General features: G+C 43.0%; 1 protein-coding gene across 4 annotated transcripts in view; it reads left to right on the top strand.

Annotated features, from left to right (window-relative positions):
* Nucleotides 1-4,791: 4,791 nt before the first annotated feature.
* The window catches only part of CBL (Cbl proto-oncogene), a 54,035-nt gene continuing 41,447 nt past the window's right edge, over nt 4,792-17,379 (top strand). For 2 of the 4 annotated variants that reach the window (XM_073321103.1, XM_073321101.1), the window contains exons 1-2: nt 4,792-5,036; nt 14,855-15,102. In XM_073321103.1, the coding sequence (XP_073177204.1) occupies nt 4,890-5,036; nt 14,855-15,102 (395 nt within the window). In that variant the 5' untranslated portion in view covers nt 4,792-4,889. Of the gene's footprint in view, nt 5,037-8,653; nt 8,842-14,854; nt 15,103-17,379 lie in introns of those variants that run through there. The other 2 variants (XM_073321102.1, XM_073321105.1) reach the window with 2 other exon arrangements.

Here is a 17,379-nt window from a genome sequence, read left to right as displayed (position 1 = left end):
CCCCCTTAAAGCCTCAGCTTGTGGAGTCATGTTATTTTGGTGAGACTCTCCGTTATTATTTAAAAACAAAAACGAAACTTTTAGACCTTGTGGCTGTGGAGGAAAAACTTCCCTAACACTCCCTTACTGTTCAAAAAACCAGAAGGCAAAGGAAAAAACCCCAATTTTTAAAACAAGCACATGATTTTTTCTGGCTAATTTCATGATTTTTGCTTGCTTGCAATACCGCCCAAAAGTCACCGTTGTACCAGCTTGGCTCTTCTCCCTCATAACTCCCTCTGTGATCTTCCTGGAGTGTTTTCAGTTCTGTTTTGCACATATTCAAACCTGCTCTGCCCTGTTGCAGAAGGGGGTGGGGGAATGAAGAAAGAAGATGTATTAATTCCAGAGAAATTCAGTGCCATTGTGAAATACAGCATCCTAAAAGAAACCAGGGACAGACTCCAGTATGTTGGTTTTAGAACACTTTATTAACTGGCTGTGTTTATTACCGCTGGCATCACTCAGGAGCCATGTCTCCATGGCTGGCTTTTTTGCTGCAGAAGGATTTATTCTTTGGACACAGGTTTGGGAAGCAGTTAGCTTGATTCTCATTCTCAGTGGTGCTGCTGCAAATCAGGAGTGGTAACCCTGTGGAAGTAAACTCTATGGGTTTTTTTCCCGCTGGGAGAAAACTGCTGTGAGATGAGACTCGGGCCTGTGTGCTGTTTCCCTGATGGGATGGGGGGGGGGGGGGCAGGGCGGAGGCAATCACTGAGTCTGTTCTCTGTGGAATTCAGTCATGCACCCAGCACAGGATTTATTAATTTCTTGTTTAAAATGTTACACTTACTGTTTAAGTGTAAAGATACACATTTTATGATATCAGTGAGGACCATACTATGAACTCTCCCACCCCTGGTGACAAGAGTGATCTCATTAGCTTCACTGGGACCACTTGTCCTAATAAGTGCTCACACATAGGACTAAAGTAGTCACAACTTGACCTGGAGTAGGACAGACTTCACACATTTACACAAAGATGGGTGAATCTAGAGGGGCCTGATGCAAAGCTGTTTGACTGCATTGGACTATGGATTACGCACGACGATCCCGATCCTGCAGACCTACCTAACTTTGCTAGCATAAGCAGTCCCACGGGAACTCTGTGTGGGAGCAAAGTTCAGCAGGAGTCAGAAGAGGAGCCAGAGTCTCTTGGGACATGTGTGTTTTACAGCTTGTCACAAGGTAAACCCAAGCGCGGTCATAAAGGTTTCTGTTTGCAGAAGATGCAGGGTCAGTAGTGTCAACGGCTGAAGGCCAGTTTCTATTCTTATACAACGTGTGGGGGTGGGGGGGCAGCGGGAGAGAAACCTCATGAGATCAGAGTAGCAGCCGTGTTAGTCTGTATTTGCAAAAAGAAAAGGAGGACTTGTGGCACCTGTAGCTCACGAAAGCTCATGCTCAAATAAATTGGTTAGTCTCTGAGGTGCCACAAATCCTCCTTTCCTTATGAGATCAGGGAAGTGTATGACTTTAACAAGAATGGCTGAGTATGCTGGTACCATGATCTTTATTCTTTACAGAGGAATGGTCAGAGATAAACACACCAGCAACGCCTGGGGGTCTCAAGGCGCGGGTTCAGTTTAATAGGAAGTAGCTTCTCTAGTCAACAGTTTCCCAAGACAAAGTAAACCTGCAAGCCTTGCATTTCCCACACCCGGTGAGAGACTGCAATCTCCTTGTTCCATTTCCTGACTTTTCTTTACGTATTTACGCTGAAAATTCTCCATTTGAAGAAAAGGGAACCTGGCTTTTTGAAAAAGGGAAATGCTGCTGTGGTGCTATGTCTGTACAATAATTCTGCTTGCTAAAAAGGAAGATGGGGGGAGAGATGGGGTCAACAATAAAACAAGCAAATCCTTTCTGGGTTGTTGCCTTCATAACACAAATATAAATGGAAGGGGATATCTTGCAGCCATAAGCATCAGGGTTTAAACCTTGATTCCCTGGAATGTGCAGGTTCGGATGTTGGAGCCACTTCAGAAGCAGATGCATTGGGAACCAGGTTGTAATAGTGCAAGCCTTCTCTCTGCTCTGCATGGATATTAATGATCCCATGCAGCACTTTTTGGTAGGATGGGCATTTGCTGTGGAGTTCTTGGCCAACATTTCCCCTCCTCCTCCTGGCCTGTAGAGTTCTATGTGCTGACTGTTGCCCTCCACCCCTGAGGTCACTGCATGGTAGTGTGGCTGGTTATATGGGGCTCATGAGATGCTGTGATGGAGTGAAAGGTGCATTACGTGGCGGGGGTGTGTGTGTGTGTCAGCCATTTGTCCCTTGCAAGGGTACGGGGTGTGTCCCACACACAGGCTGGGCGGATAAAAATCAGGATTATTATTTTCAAATTTAAATCAGTGTTTTTACTCACAGGTTGCTAGTTCTCTACTTTCCACTCACTTTGTAGTCAAATTGCTAACATGGATGTCTCATACTTATTCCTTTCATTTTTCTAATTGTTAATACAAGTTCAGGTTTTACATAAATTTATCTTCCTACTAAGAAGTTTCACAGTTAAAATAGTCATCAGTGCTGAAAAAGACAAGTCTGGGCCCTCTAACCTCTGTGAGACTCCCACATAAGCAAATAGCCTGGGCTATATTTGCAACCAACATCACCTTCTAATGTATTAAACTTACCCAGAAAAACTAAGCTGAAATGCACTGACCAGGTTATGCTCCTTCATCAGGATTTGTAGTTTAAAATCAACAGGGCTTATGCTCCCAAGTCACTCAAGCACTCTTGAAAATACTATTTCTGTGTACTTAAATAGGGCTCTTGTTTTGTAAAAGTCAAATAAGAGATCCAGCCACGAGGAGTACTTATTTATTTAAAAAAACAGAACTGATGGTATAGTTAATTAAACTTTAATCTTATGGTGCAATCACATTAGTTTTACAACTGTGGCATCTCAACCTGCCTTTAAAAAATGCATTTGTGATGTTGGCAGATCAGATGCCAAGATCCCCAGGTCTCAACTGAACACTGACAAATATCTGGTTGGAATCAGACTGGCTCAACTGCATGTGAGTATTATTAAAACAGCTATTAGAATTATAAGAATGTGTTTAGTGGTTAGGCTTTATGGAATGTTTGTTAGCTGCTGCCTGGCGTAATCTTAACTATAATATCTCTATCCCATATTGTAAGGTAATATCTGAGTGGTTGTATTGGGAGCCTCTGTGACTGTGTAAATCACCAGACAGGAAAGACACTTTAACTAGTGCGAAGTACTGATCTCCAACAGAAAATGTTACATCCTGCCCAACAGGAAAGGTCCATCAACAGCAAATTAACTATTGGGAGACAATACAGAGGATAAAAGACCTTTGTTGTTTTGCTCTCCCCTTGGTGAAGAGCCATGCATGAGGATTCCTCTTGTCAGCTGAGCTTGCAGCTCAGAGCACAATGGATGGGAGGATAAAACCCCCCAACAAGAAGGAACTATATGCTGCTTGGAATCTGGGTGGCAAGATTTTTTAGCCATCAGCAAGAGACTCCTGGTGCTTAGGCTGGGTTAGCCCTAATGTAGAGCTTGCTTACTATAGAAGCTTCTATTTCATTTTGAAACTTAACATTGTAACTCATTTGAGTGTGTATGTTTAACCTGCTTCAACCTTGTAAATATCTCTCGTTTTCCTTTTCCTTCTTCATTAATCTTTATTATGGGACTGGCTACAAGCATAGGGGCGGGAATTAGGGGTGGTGCTGCTGCACCCCCTGGCTTGAAGTGCTTTCCAGTATAGGCAGGGTTTACAGTTTGGTTCAGCGGCTTTCCGCACCCCGGCCTACAGGCATTGTCTTGGGTGTGAGAGCTGAAGTGCAATTGGCCGGGGGTAAGCGCCTGGTCCTTCAGGAGGGGCTGTAATCTGAGCATTGCTCTGGTTCCTTGTGTGCGGGACCATCTCTCAGGAAGGCAGGCTCCGCTGGGTGGGGGGTAAGAGACTATGCGGGGTGGGGGAGAGAGCGCCTGCGGCTCCCTGGCGGGGCTGCCACAGGGCCTAAGGAGGTTACACTCAATAACCGGCTGGGGGAAGCTCACTGGGGAACTGGCCACCGGGCTGGGGTTTGTGCCCCGGCTCTGGACCGCCTGCCCTGAGCCGCTGCGGGCACCACTACAGCGTTATTTAAATCACCCTGTTCTAAATTGCTCCATCACTGTGCGAAGGGGAGTCTGCCCCTGTTCCCCAGGCCAGGCCAGGCCAGGCCAGGCTGCCCTGCCTCGCTCCCCAGCTCCAGCCCTCCCACTTCCTTCTTTCCCCTCCCTGCCCACACTGATCATGGCCTCCTTTTGGCCTCTACCGCCACAGTGCGCATGCCAGCCGGGTGAGAGCACGCGCAGTGCAAAGCACCGGGAAATGGGGGCGGAGTCAAGGCAAATGAGCTGCCGGCTGGGCGGCTCGTGAGAGGGACGCTCCCTCCCACCCCCGGGCGGTAGCGGAGTGAGCCCTTCCCTCAAAGCGCGCGCCGGGCCGTCTGGGGCAACCAATCATCGCGGGTGCCTCCTTAGCGAGGGCGCGCGCCGGGGCTGCGTCCCAGCCTCCAATTGGCGCGCGTGCTTCCTTCCCGGGGGCGCGAGCCGGGGCCCCTCCCACACCAGCCAATCAGCACGCGGCATTGCGAACCTCTTGGGGCCGGGTCGCGCGCGCCCTCCTTCCGCCCCCCCCCTCCCCCCGCACCGAGGCGCGTCCCCGCTGTCGCCCCAGCTCCTAGTCCGGAACCGCCGCCTCCTCCGTCCCGTTCTCTCCGCCCGGCCGGGGAGGGAGCGGCCCGGGGGGCTCGGCCAGGCGCCCGCGGAGCCAGCGGGCGGGGCACCCTGACCCCCGCCGCTCCCCGCAGCCCCCCAGCCATGGCGGCCCCTCTGAAGAAGGGCCCGGGCGGGCTGATCGGGCTGATGAAGGACGCGTTCCAGCCGCACCACCACCACCTGGGCCCGCACCAGCCCGGCGCCGTGGACAAGAAGATGGTGGAGAAGTGCTGGAAACTCATGGACAAGGTTGGGGGATGGGGAGGGGGGCAGACGCGGGCGGGGGGCGGGGCAGGGTTGGGCTGGAGATGGGGCCGGGGGCTCGCGATGGGAGAGAGGAAATGAGATTTGGGAAAGGTATGTGCTGCGGGGAGAGGCTGGGGCAGATGGTAGTGGTGTTCAGGAGAGGAGCAATATGTCAGAGGGAAGGCTGGATTTCTAGGGGGCGCTGGTTAGGGCGCTGGGGAAGACGGAGAGCTTGTTGGGTGGGTGGGTGGGGGGGCGGGGGCTGGAGTGGTGGTCAGCACCATGGCACCATTGCAGACATGTTCGTGCCTCTGACCTATTTGTGGTAAACCCTACCCATGTAACCAGAGGAAGTATTTTGCTGAGCTTGACCCACTTGCTTGTGAGTTCCAGCCCCCTGCTGAGCATGGTCTGCTCTCTTGATGGCAAGACAGAGGTCTGGGGTACCTTGGCAGTTTGGAGAGGTCTATTGGATGAGTAGTGACAATGCACTGGGACTCAGCATAGATACTTTTTATTAAAGCAGGTTTCAGAGTAACACCTGATCAACATCCTCTACAGCAAACAGGGAAAGATAAAGAATTTTAAGAGAGCTGTAGCTCACGAAAGCTCATGCTCAAATAAATTGGTTAGTGAGCTGTAGCTCACGAAAGCTCATGCTCAAATAAATTGGTTAGTCGAGCTGTAGCTCACGAAAGCTCATGCTCAAATAAATTGGTTAGTCTGCATCCGATGAAGTGAGCTGTAGCTCACGAAAGCTCATGCTCAAATAAATTGGTTAGTCTAACTTGGAGAGTGGTCAGTTTGGATGAGTTATTACCAGCAGGAGAGTGAGTTTGTGTGTGTAAACCTGGATTTGTGCTGGAAATGGCCCACCTTGATTATCATGCACATTGTAGGGAGAGTGGTCACTTTGGATGAGCTATTACCAGCAGGATAGTGAGTTTGTGTGTGTGGTTTTTGGGAGGGGGGTGAGGGGATGAGAGAACCTGGATTTGTGCAGGAAATGGCCCAACTTGATTATCATGCACATTGTGTAAAGAGTTGTCACTTTGGATGGGCTGTCACCAGCCGGAGAGTGAATTTGTGTGAGGGGGTGGAGGGTGAGAAAACCTGGATTTGTGCTGGAAATGGCCCAACCCGATGATCACTTTAGATAAGCTATTACCAGCAGGACAGTGGGGTGGGAGGAGGTATTGTTTCATATTCTCTGTGTGTATATAAAGTCTGCTGCAGTTTCCACGGTATGCATCCGATGAAGTGAGCTGTAGCTCACAAAAGCTCATGCTCAAATAGATTGGTTAGTCTCTAAGGTGCCACAAGTACTCCTTTTCTTTTTATTAAAGCAGTGAGTTGTGAGTACCAGTCATGAGACCCTGTATAATTTCCTCTGTAAGAAACATGAGGAGTTATGCTAAAATAAGGGAAATGAAATCTCATGCTTCATGGCATAAAATGATTGCTGTAGGAATCAGAAAGGAATCACTCTCACAACTTCCAGCACTACATATCCAGGTTCATTAATTTCTTTTGCCCCCAAGCATCAGGGAGTGGGTACTGCCAGAGATGGCACGCTGGACTAGTTGGCTTGATGGTCTGAAGGAATGTGGTAAATTAAGTCCTAGTACTGATGGGTATATTAGTGGAGGAGCCACTGCTCTAAATAGCCCCAGTCAGTGCTTAATTTTAATTGTAGAGAATTGTGCTAACCTAGTTTATACCTAGATGAGTGATTCTGGCACTATTCTTCATGCCACAAATGGGCACAGTAATCCAGGAGGTAGGCTTAATGGGAATATATTTTCTTTATTATATATGGTTTTCTGTAACCTTAGTTGTGACATTTTACTTTTCTGTTGTTAATTTCCATGGATAAGTGATGAGACTAAATTTGTATGGGATTGAGATATATTCGTGTATAAAATGACTGGCATACTTCATAATGCTAGGTTCAGTTGAAAGAGTAGATTAGTGCAAAATGAATGCAGTTAGAAAGCAGTTGGCAGTAGTTTGGGGAGTGCCACACCATCCACCTTCTCCTATTGGACAAGATGGGTATATCTCATACAGTAAGCCTGCTGACCCATGCATGTCATTTTTCTTCCTCTTTTAACAGACAGCATTTGTGCATGTTAAGCCCTGGATCTCCTGCAGCAAATGTTGTAGCTCGGTTCATTCTGAAAAGAAAAATAGAAATACCTTTTTTAAAAAGACCAGTAAGAAACATTTATGCCAAAAAATTCCCTTTAAAATTCTCTTGGCAGACTATACAAAAAGCATGGTTTGATTGTGACCTTCATTTGCTGTGTATGTGATGAGCTCTCCTATACATGGAGGGATGGGAGGAAGGAAGGTAATAACCTAAGCACCTTTCAAGAACCTTTTCTTTCATTGTCGATACTGAGGGCGAACAGATGAGAGAATACAAGTGATAACCAAAATGTTGGAAAGATGTTAGATATGCGTATTTCTGCATGCATATACAGATGTGTTGTCGATGCCTGGATGTGACTTGTTCTAATAGGAGTACTTGTGGCACCTTAGAGACTAACCAATTTATTTGAGCATAAGCTTTCGTGAGCTACACGAAAGCTTATGCTCAAATAAATTGGTTAGTCTCTAAGGTGCCACAAGTCCTCCTTTTCTTTTTGTGAATACAGACTAACACGGCTGCTACTCTGAAACTTGTTCTAATGTGAATCTCCATTCCCATGTATATGCCATGAACATTCATGCTCAACTACATAGACTAGTCAAGCAATAAAAAAGGCTTAAAAAAAAGATGGAATTGGAAAGATGGAGATTACCTTGGTATGTCATCTTGCGGTATAAAAGCAGCATTTTCTGGGCGTCTTTGGGTACCAATACCATTACTGATCTGCATAGTCAGGTCTTGGCCACACACAGTTTCCTTAACATGAAATTGTGATCAGTGAAGTAAAGCCAAGGGTGCTGCAGTTGCTGCAAAAATATTTAGAGGAATTTATTTTGCCTGAACTTGTGTTGGCTGCCAATTCTACAACCTCATTATGAAATGCCTTTGTTAGTAAATAGTGGCTGAAAGCTCTAGTTGTGTGTTTAATAATAGTTAAAATATTAAAATCAGACTGTACACAAACTGTATAGAGGTAACAGTTTGTGTACACACATTCTGTTACAGGATTGGGCCTAAAATAGAATATCTGCTTCTGAACACAAATTGCCAACCATTAACCAAGACTTGGTTGAAGAAATTGCAAGGAGGTGGGAAGAACTTGTGAAAATTTTTGTGAAACTTCGTTTCTGTTGTCAGTTATCTGACTACTTCAAATACACACAAACTCAAATAGGTGTGTAAGAAAATAGTTGATGGGTGCACATATGATAAGGGATCTTGTAGATCAGACGCCTGCTGTATTTGTATCTGTACAGTGACCTAAATTCATTAACCCATAAAATTAGTTGGTATCCTGCAAAAGCATTCAGGCACTGTTGTTCTTCAGGTGTGGCTAATGAATTTCCTACACAAGCTAATAGTTGTCCATTCCATTCTCTCCGCACATTTTGACATGTGCCCAACTTCCATCTGAAGAAGTTTTATTTTTGTTTCATATTAATTTTGTCCCATGTTCTTCCCACAGTTGCCTTCGGTGACCCATAATGAGGCCAAAGCTCCAGTGTTGGGCAGCACTCCTTCTTATATCCAGTCGGATGTTCAACTTCAGTTATCTCTTTTTACTCATTATTTATGCCTTGGCTGTTGATGTGGGGTTCCGTAGTGAGGCTTGCATTGGGTTTTTTGACTTGTGACCAGGGCTTCATCAACATGGTACATCAACTAGGATTCTCAAATTTTAACTCATTGCATTCCTATCTGTTAAAATTTGAAAGAAACACTGTAGTTGTAGAGCTAATTGTTTGACTCGTTACTGCACAGGCAACAAGTATATAGTAATACGCTTCAGTACTTAGGAAGTTCTGTTTTCAGTAAATCTCAAAGTTTGACAGTTGCAAGAATAAATAAGCATACCACTTTAAACAAAAATTGGACACTGGATAATCTCTTTCCAGGTTTTTAGATGGATCCCTTTCATGGCATTCTGCGCGCATCTAGTATGTCAATGTTAGGCCTTGTCTACGCTGCCACTTTACAGCGCTGCCACTTGCGTGGTGCAGGGGGGTGTTTTTTCACACCCCCTGAGCGAGAAAGTTTCTGCGCTGTAAAGTGGCAGCGTAGACAGTGCACCAGCGCTGGGAGCTACTCCTCTCGTGGGGGTGGTTTTTTTTACAGCCGCGGCAGCGCTTTAACGTTGGTAGTGAAGACACACCCTTAGTTGTCAGCGAAATCTTATGTTGGTTTGCCATCTGCACCCTTATAGCTTATTTGGACTTTACTTCTGCAGCCCACTGCCTTATGTGAAAGCAGCCATTTAAATAACAAGTAAAATCACTAGACAGATAAATAGTTGGTTTGGGTGTGGTGTTCAAAGTTTAATTCACACTTTCGGGGAAAGTATACTCATACATTCCTTTTCCACCTTTGGCAGGTCATTTTCACACTTGAGTGCAGGCTGAGGCTTGTCTGAGTTGTGTGGCCAGGTGCACCTTGTTTAGGAGCTAAAATAGTGTTTGGGCTGTGCTAGGCCTCTTTACCCCTTCCAAAAAACCAAACCAAAAATGACATTGTCCTGACAGAGAGTTTCACTGATTGGAACAATTTTGTTCCCCATTGAAACCCGCTTCTGTTCTATTTCATGAGGATAAAACAGTCCTTTTGAAAGCTGATATATCTTTAAATATTTGGCCACTTTGTAGATTAATATTTATATATTAATTGCAGCTGCAGTCCCTGATCAGGCCCCTGTCATGCTAGGTGCTATACAGACACAGAAGTAGGCACAGTCCATGTCCCAAAGAGTTTTCAGTATGTAGGTCAGACTCTTTAGGTCCACACCACCTACAGTTTTGTTAGAATATCTGCCCCACTCTGGCAAACATTAAAGAAAATAACAAAACCTTATACCTTTAGTATGTTTGTGTCTTTTGATGTGATTAAGTAGGATACTGGAATATGAGGTTGTGGTACAGTTTTTCAAACTTTGCTAAAGTAGGACAGGAAACCTTTTAAGTTCCTTAGGCAAGTATTTTGTCTTTGTTCTGTAAGAGAACTAGAGTATGATTGATTAACATGGTTATAAACACAGTTTGCCTATTCAAGTATGCAAGATTAAACATGCTGCTATATGATATGCAGTTCTGGCATATAGCATCTGTTATATTGCACATCTGTATATTACTGGTCACCTTGAAATTTCACTCCTTTGTGTATTCTAGATGTTTGATGGCAACTTATGAAATTCATCTCAGTTCAGCAGTTTGCTTTCTTATCTAGAGGTTGAATCATGCCTTTGAGGCTCTGCTGTTAGATGTCTTATGAGCCTTCAAAGTGCAGCGACAAATAGCACACTAAGCATCTCAGTCACTTCTTTGCACTGACTGTAGCCATCCTATACATTTTTACTAGGCTAAAGAGGGAGGAACTGATGTCAGTCTAATTTATCCTATTTCCTCATCTTTTCACTGTGTTAAGCAATTAAAGCAGTGCTTAATATCAGAAAATGTATTGATGCTGTAAAGTAACTTGTTAGTGCTGTGTCTTGGCAGGAGGGAGTTGCTTTATTTTTGTGGATAATGCAATTGATGATTTATCTTCAGAACCTAATCTAGGCAGCAGAATAATACAAATAATATCCAGGGTATGTCTACAGTGTAGCTCGGAGTGAGCCTCCCACCTCAGGCAGACAAACTCGTGCTAGCAGGGCTCATGATGGCATGCTAAAAATTGTTGTGTGGTTGTTGCAGCACTGGCAGAGGGTTGGGCTAGGGTTGGCTTGAGCTAAGGTGGCTCGCCCAAGACTCTGCCGATAAACCATGATGTCCACGCAGCTATTTTTAGTGTGCTTTCACAAGTCTTTCTACCCAAGCTGGGAGGCTTACTCCCTGCTGCAATGAAGACATAACCTAATGCTGTTCTTGGGCATTTGAGGAACTAGTTATGGAAATTCTAAACTACTTAGAGGGGTTTTGTAACTGGATGGGGATGGAAGAATAGTAGATTTCACATTACAGGATGTAGAAGAAACTGGTGTCAGATTAGCAGCCGTGTTAGTCTGTATTCGCAAAAAGAAAAGGAGTACTAGTGGCACCTTAGAGACTAACCAGTTTATTTGAGCATAAGCTTTCGTGAGCTACAGCTCACTTCATCGGATGCGTTAGTGGAAAATGCTCAAATAAATTGGTTAGTCTCTAAGGTGCCACTAGTACTCCTTTTCTTTTTAAGAAACTGGTGGTGGCTGAGCTAAAATGGCAAACACCTCTGTAACCTAAATATGGATGTAATTCAGAAATTTTGTTGCAAGTCACCCCTAATAGTAGTGATGTGGTCAGGTGTGGCTTTGTGGGAGGCTGAGAAGTTGATATGTACTGAGTTGCTGATGTTTCAAGGAAAAAGCAAATGCTTGGCTTTGGCAAAAAATGGAGCTATGTAGCTTTGTTTTTTAAAAGGAAGAAAGCATCAGACTCCTCATAGGCCTGTTTAGGAAAACAGCGTTGGAAGAGAAATAGGAGTTGAGAAATCAGTAGAAAGAGATCCGTCACTCCTAGGTTTTTTTTGTCGTTTTCTTTCAAGGTTACTGTCAAATCATGACTTGCAAACAAACTTTTGCACCTGTGTTGTTAACATCTACATAAATATCACACTCTTCTGAACTCTTTTTACTTACCCTTGTTACAAGTCATAAAGAATAGAGAAGAAATTATTTTTTAGTTTTTTTACTTCGTGCTTTTGACAGCACGTTGATGTCAGTTTCACTGTTTCCTCATTCTAGTCATAGTTCCCCTATTTGTGTGAGTCTTTAATATAACAATAAGGAAGAGAAAAACATTTAAAAAATAGGAACTATGATGGTAAACCTACAGTGTTCCTTTTACAAGGCTAGATGAAAATTTTAAAATCCAGTATACTTGTAAAAACGAGGAGTCCTTGTGGCACTTTGGAGACTAGTAAATTTATTTGGGCATAAGCTTTTGTGGGCTAAAACAGGACTCCTTGTTGTTTTTGCTGCTACAGGCTAACACGGCTACCACTCTGAGACCACTATACTTGTAGGTATTCATGCTCCTTGTTAATGTTTTTCATTTCTTTCAGCTTGGAAACGGAAAATCAATTTCAGTACTGTTTGTAGTCTGTTTAATTTTCAGGTGCTCCTTTCTGAGAGTTTAAAACATTGCCTGGGAAAGTTTGTGTTCACAAACAACTGTTTTCATTTAAATTATTAAAAATATAGAAAAATTTCTGTTGGTAAAAGCTTTAGTTTTAAAATAGTTTTACAGTGAGGCCAAATTTCAGTTGACAATGTCCATTTAAGTCTGCACCTATTTTTAAGTCACTTAAAAAAGCAGAAATTACTTCTCTTTACAGTGAGCATACCTAATGTAAGGTATTTGCTGTCTTTCTGGACTCACTGTAATGTTCTTTGGTAGCCGCCAATCATGGGGAGAAAATGAATGGAGGGCATGGTAACTTGCTAATACGCTGCTGGTTTCCCAGAGCTGTGAACGTTCCTTTTAACGTTGTTATGATGCTGCAAGTGCACAGGTAGAGAAGTAAACAAAGTGAAACCCTTTTTTTTTTTGCTGATGTATTAAGAAAAGTCAGTTTGTTAAATGACAGGCAGTTCGTAGGCAAGTAACTTTATATCTGAGTGCTGCTATTGGGTGCTTTTAAAACCAGGTATGGGGAGTTGTGAACTTCAGCTGTTGAAATAGGTGTCCGTTTGGTGAATAATTAAACTTATTTAAAATTCATCAGGTAATAAAGCCAAAGTTTTTCAGCTTTTCTGATCTGTAAACCATTTACTTTGGGTATTCATACAGGGTATTTTAATGAAAAAGTATTATAGAGGTTGTGAGAATACGACCTGTCTGCAGAATTTTTTGCTTTTCTGGGAAAACATGTCTGATATGAATATCAATATCAAATAAGTCTGTATAGTTACTGACATACAGTAGGTCTGCTTCTTACATAGCTGGATAGTTTCAAGAGATAACAGCCTGTGCCATTTCCTATTGTAGCTGACCCAGAGAAATGACTGTTCTTTGTTTTTGACTTGTCTGCTTCCTTCATGTGGTTTCCCTACAACACACCAAGAATAGTTTTAAACCCAATTGTTTAAATAACAAAATAGATCTGTAGGAGCAATAATGGTGCTATCTGTAGCTTGCTTTGGGGACATGGTTTGGATCCTTCCATGCTGCAAAGTGAAACTATGGTCTCAGAATACAGTTGTCATAGCTTGGTTCCCTGATAAGGTTAATTTTATGATGTATGAAAGAAGCACCACTCTTGTGATAACTCCGCTCCTTGTTTAGACCTCCTAGTATTTGTCAGTTCAGACTGGAGGGGAAGTTTACTTGTCTAGATTATTTCCCACCTTATACATTCGGTGATCCTCCAGAGTAATTCCTTCTAATTATGAGAATCCTATTCACCTGTGTGAGACTTGGTGCAGTCAGGCAGTCATTCCCTTGATGGAAATCGAAGTCTCTCAGTGGAGCCATGCATTATTGGAAGACATGTGTGACCTCTCCACGCTGTTTCTTGCACCTATCCTAAAAGGCTGAGTGAAATGCTAGAGTTCCATTTCAGACTAAATTAGTTATTTGGTTTAAATATTTACTGTTCAGTCACAGCTTGTGAGGCAAAAGTAGTGGAATAAGTGTTTAAGTGTGTAATATAGAGAGCCAGTTAATTTTTTTCAGAATGTTACCTGGTGGCATATAGTAGTTTTTTTACCAGATTTTGTGTTGGTGATGCACTGCATAGCAGCACCGGGTTATTCTTGGCGCTTTCTTATCTACCTTCCTAAAGCCTTCTGAAGAAAGTGATCTTCTGCAGCATTTTTATGAGATCTGCTTTGTAATATTCTTTTGCACATCACTGGTGCCAGTTTAGACCTCAGTCATGCCTTTTGATATTAGGAAGTCAAAACAGTGCTTTTATACTACAGTAGAAAGCTTTAGGAAATTATTGCACCAGCCTTTTTTGTTTGAGGTAAACGTGCCAAAGACTAGAGCTGTTAGTTGAGTCTTATTCCCAATTGCCTGTTTTTTGTCTTTTCAAAAAGATGGCTTTAGAATTAAAGCACTGAAATTGCTTTGTCATGCTAAGCTGGTATTTCAGCACTTGGTTGGAGCTCAGAGAGCCCTAATAACTTTAAAAGTTGCATTATGCCTTCTGTAGCTAGCTTTCTCTCTCCCTTGATTAGGTAATAGAGAATCTTGGCTGTTCTGGATACAAATGAGGCCTTTCTCTGTGAGGTGTATGATCCTTTTTTAAGACTGTTTTTCCTATTGATTAAACTTGTTTTCATGAACTTTGTCATGTAGTCGCTCTCTTGCAGACCACTAACATTTCGAGAGCTGTCTGGTCATATACGGTTACAGCATCAGCATTCTCTTTGCAGGTTGAATGAAATTTTTCTATTCAGTTACGGTGCCTAACCTGTTATGTAGAAGCAAAAATAGATGCATAGAAAATGGCAAAAAGTTTCCTTACTGATAAACCTATTAATTTGTTTTGCAGTGTACTTGTGGAATAATTGACTCAAATTCTTACTAACTAGGAACGTGTAGATAATCTCACTGCTGTAATACAAATTAGAAAACCTTTCCATTAGAAAGCAATGTCACTGATCATCTATTTAAACGATATTTACTTGTAATTTTTAAATAGTCTTAAAATCTCAAAATGGTGACCTTTTTCCATTATTCATTTATTGCAGGTGGTGCGTTTATGTCAGAACCCAAAACTGGCACTGAAGAACAGCCCACCCTATATTCTAGATCTGCTACCTGATACCTATCAGCATCTACGAACCATCCTGTCACGTTATGAGGGGAAGATGGAGACCCTAGGAGAAAATGAGTACTTCAGGGTCTTCATGGAGAACCTGATGAAGAAGACCAAACAGACCATCAGCCTCTTTAAGGAAGGGAAGGAGAGGATGTATGAGGAGAACTCTCAGCCAAGGTAATGGGGAACAGTTACTACAAATACTTGTAGCACCACGCGAGCCGAGTGGGTGAGACCTTGAACTGAACAGCTTGGTAGTTGGTACGTGGGAAGGAAGAAATCAGTGAAGAGATTTAAGGTTAGCTGGAGAGGGTAAAGTTTGAAGTAAAATATTATTCTGTGCTGGAATGAAGGCAACGAGAGGACATGAATATGAAGAGAGATTCATATTCCAGATCTGATCATTCCTGGCTGTGGCTTAGCTTTCATTTGAGTCGCACTAGTATAAAGAATAAGATTATTTATGTTCTGAATGGGTTTTCAAATTTATGTATGAGATGTACCTGAGTACAGCTCCATGCCAAAGTAAAGAGCACCAATAAGGTTCTTTTGTCTGTAAATCTGTAAAGACTTTAGAATAGCTTGTTCTGAGGTTTAAAACTATGTACTTAATATTGAAAGACTTAATTTTACAAACTTTAATAGTTGGAGTTGTGACCTCTGCTCTGTTAATTTGATTGCAGTTCTGGAGGTTTGATGAAGTAAAAAAAAATGCCCTGTAGCATAGGAGGCAGAGGGAAGAAAATCATGAGATTGTCCTAAAATTCTCTCACTTCCCTTTCATACCATACTAGAATTTGAAGTTAGGGTGAAGCTCTGATTTGCACATAATTGATCTATTTTGAAATTAAAGGAACCTGAGCATATTCAGAGATCTCCGAGGGAGAGGAGTGTTCTTTTGGCAAGTCACTTTATCAATGGCTTAGAATTTTATAATGCTGTTTTATCCTTGGCTATCAATTAAGTTGTCCCCAGACATTATTTTTTCCCCCCCTCGCTTTGGCCTCCATGTCACGCCTGTTTAGAGATGGACTGCAACAGCTCTCTGGTGTCCTGACTATTGTCATGATTTGAGAGACTCAAGGTTTTAGAAGCACTTCATTTATCAGCTTGTGTCCTAAAGGATGCAGGTCATGAGCACATGTCCTATTACTAAAAGTAGTATGCATATATGGCCGCTACTTTAGCTGTTTGATACAATGGAGAGCAAGGTTTCGTTGACTAACGTCAACAAAGTAGGGATAGACAGGGCTGCTCTTGGGTGCCTCCATTTGTTTTTCGTTGAAGATTCTCAAAGGGTAGTGGTGGGGAATTTTTCTCCTCCCTAAAAGTGCTGTCACAGGTTCTATAGGGTTCCATCTTGTCACCCTTCTCATTTAATCTGCATACATGGATGTTGCAATGTTTATTGAGGAAACATGGTGTTTTTGGCATGCTGATACTTTACATTTCATCTGGCCCAGCTATAGTAGTTCAGTTTGCTGCCTTACATAGTGACTTCTTGAGTCTTTTTGGAGAAAAGGATGGAGGGCTAGACTGTCCGATAAAACATATGGCAGTGGCTGGTTGGCTTGGAAAACAACCATAAAATGTGATGAGGAAATGTGCTCCTTTGTCAGTGAGTGTACATGTGTTTGCTTGCAGTCTGGGTGGCTGGTTAGACTTCTAGCTACTTTTACATGGTCAAATGTCAGTCACAGCAAGAGTGACTTTTCTCCACCTGCAGATGACCATGAGTTTGACTGTTGTGGATTCAAATGTTACACCTGTCACCCATGCCTTTATTACCTCAATTTAAACTACTTCATTACTGAAGCTGGTGCAGAATTTGGCAGACCACAAATTAAGTGAGGTATCTCACCATAAGCATGTTACACCAGTGCTCTGTGATCTGCATTGGCTGCCTGTTGGTTTCTGGGTGTATTTTTTGTGGTTAGTTTTGAATTATAAACTCTAAATAGACTGAGGCCTGCCTACGTGAGGTACCTCCTCCTTCCTTGTGCCCAGCTGTCACAGTTGAGATCAGCAGACACTTGAGCTGGAGTCCCCTAAGTATAAGAAATGGGAGCTGGGGATGGGGGTGGAAAGGTTACCAGCAGGAGGTCCTCTTTGTGGGCACTTTGACTTTGGAACTTGCCCCTCACTTGGACCGAAATAGTCTGAATCTGAAGGGCATTGCAGCATGCCTTGGAGGTTATCTATTTTCTCTGGCTTTTAGGGAGGGAGGAGGGGTATGGCCACTTTAAGTGGCAAGAGGTTGATGGGGGGCGGAAGGGTTAATGCTGATTTATATTTATTTAGCCATTGGTGGTACAAGATAATGGAGGGAGTTGTAAAAAGTGTATATTTGTATTGAACTATTTTCAAAGGGCGCCTAGGGTAGTGGAATAGGTACAGTTTATTTTTTATGTACAAACTGAAGTAAGTAGAAAAATGTGGAACTAGCTGGATCAG

The sequence above is a fragment of the Lepidochelys kempii genome, chromosome 22 (genome assembly GCF_965140265.1).
Source record: "Lepidochelys kempii isolate rLepKem1 chromosome 22, rLepKem1.hap2, whole genome shotgun sequence".
Classification (NCBI taxonomy): domain Eukaryota; kingdom Metazoa; phylum Chordata; order Testudines; family Cheloniidae; genus Lepidochelys; species Lepidochelys kempii.
The sequence above is the reverse complement of the archived record's forward strand: the minus strand, read 5'-3'. Positions and strand labels throughout refer to the sequence as shown.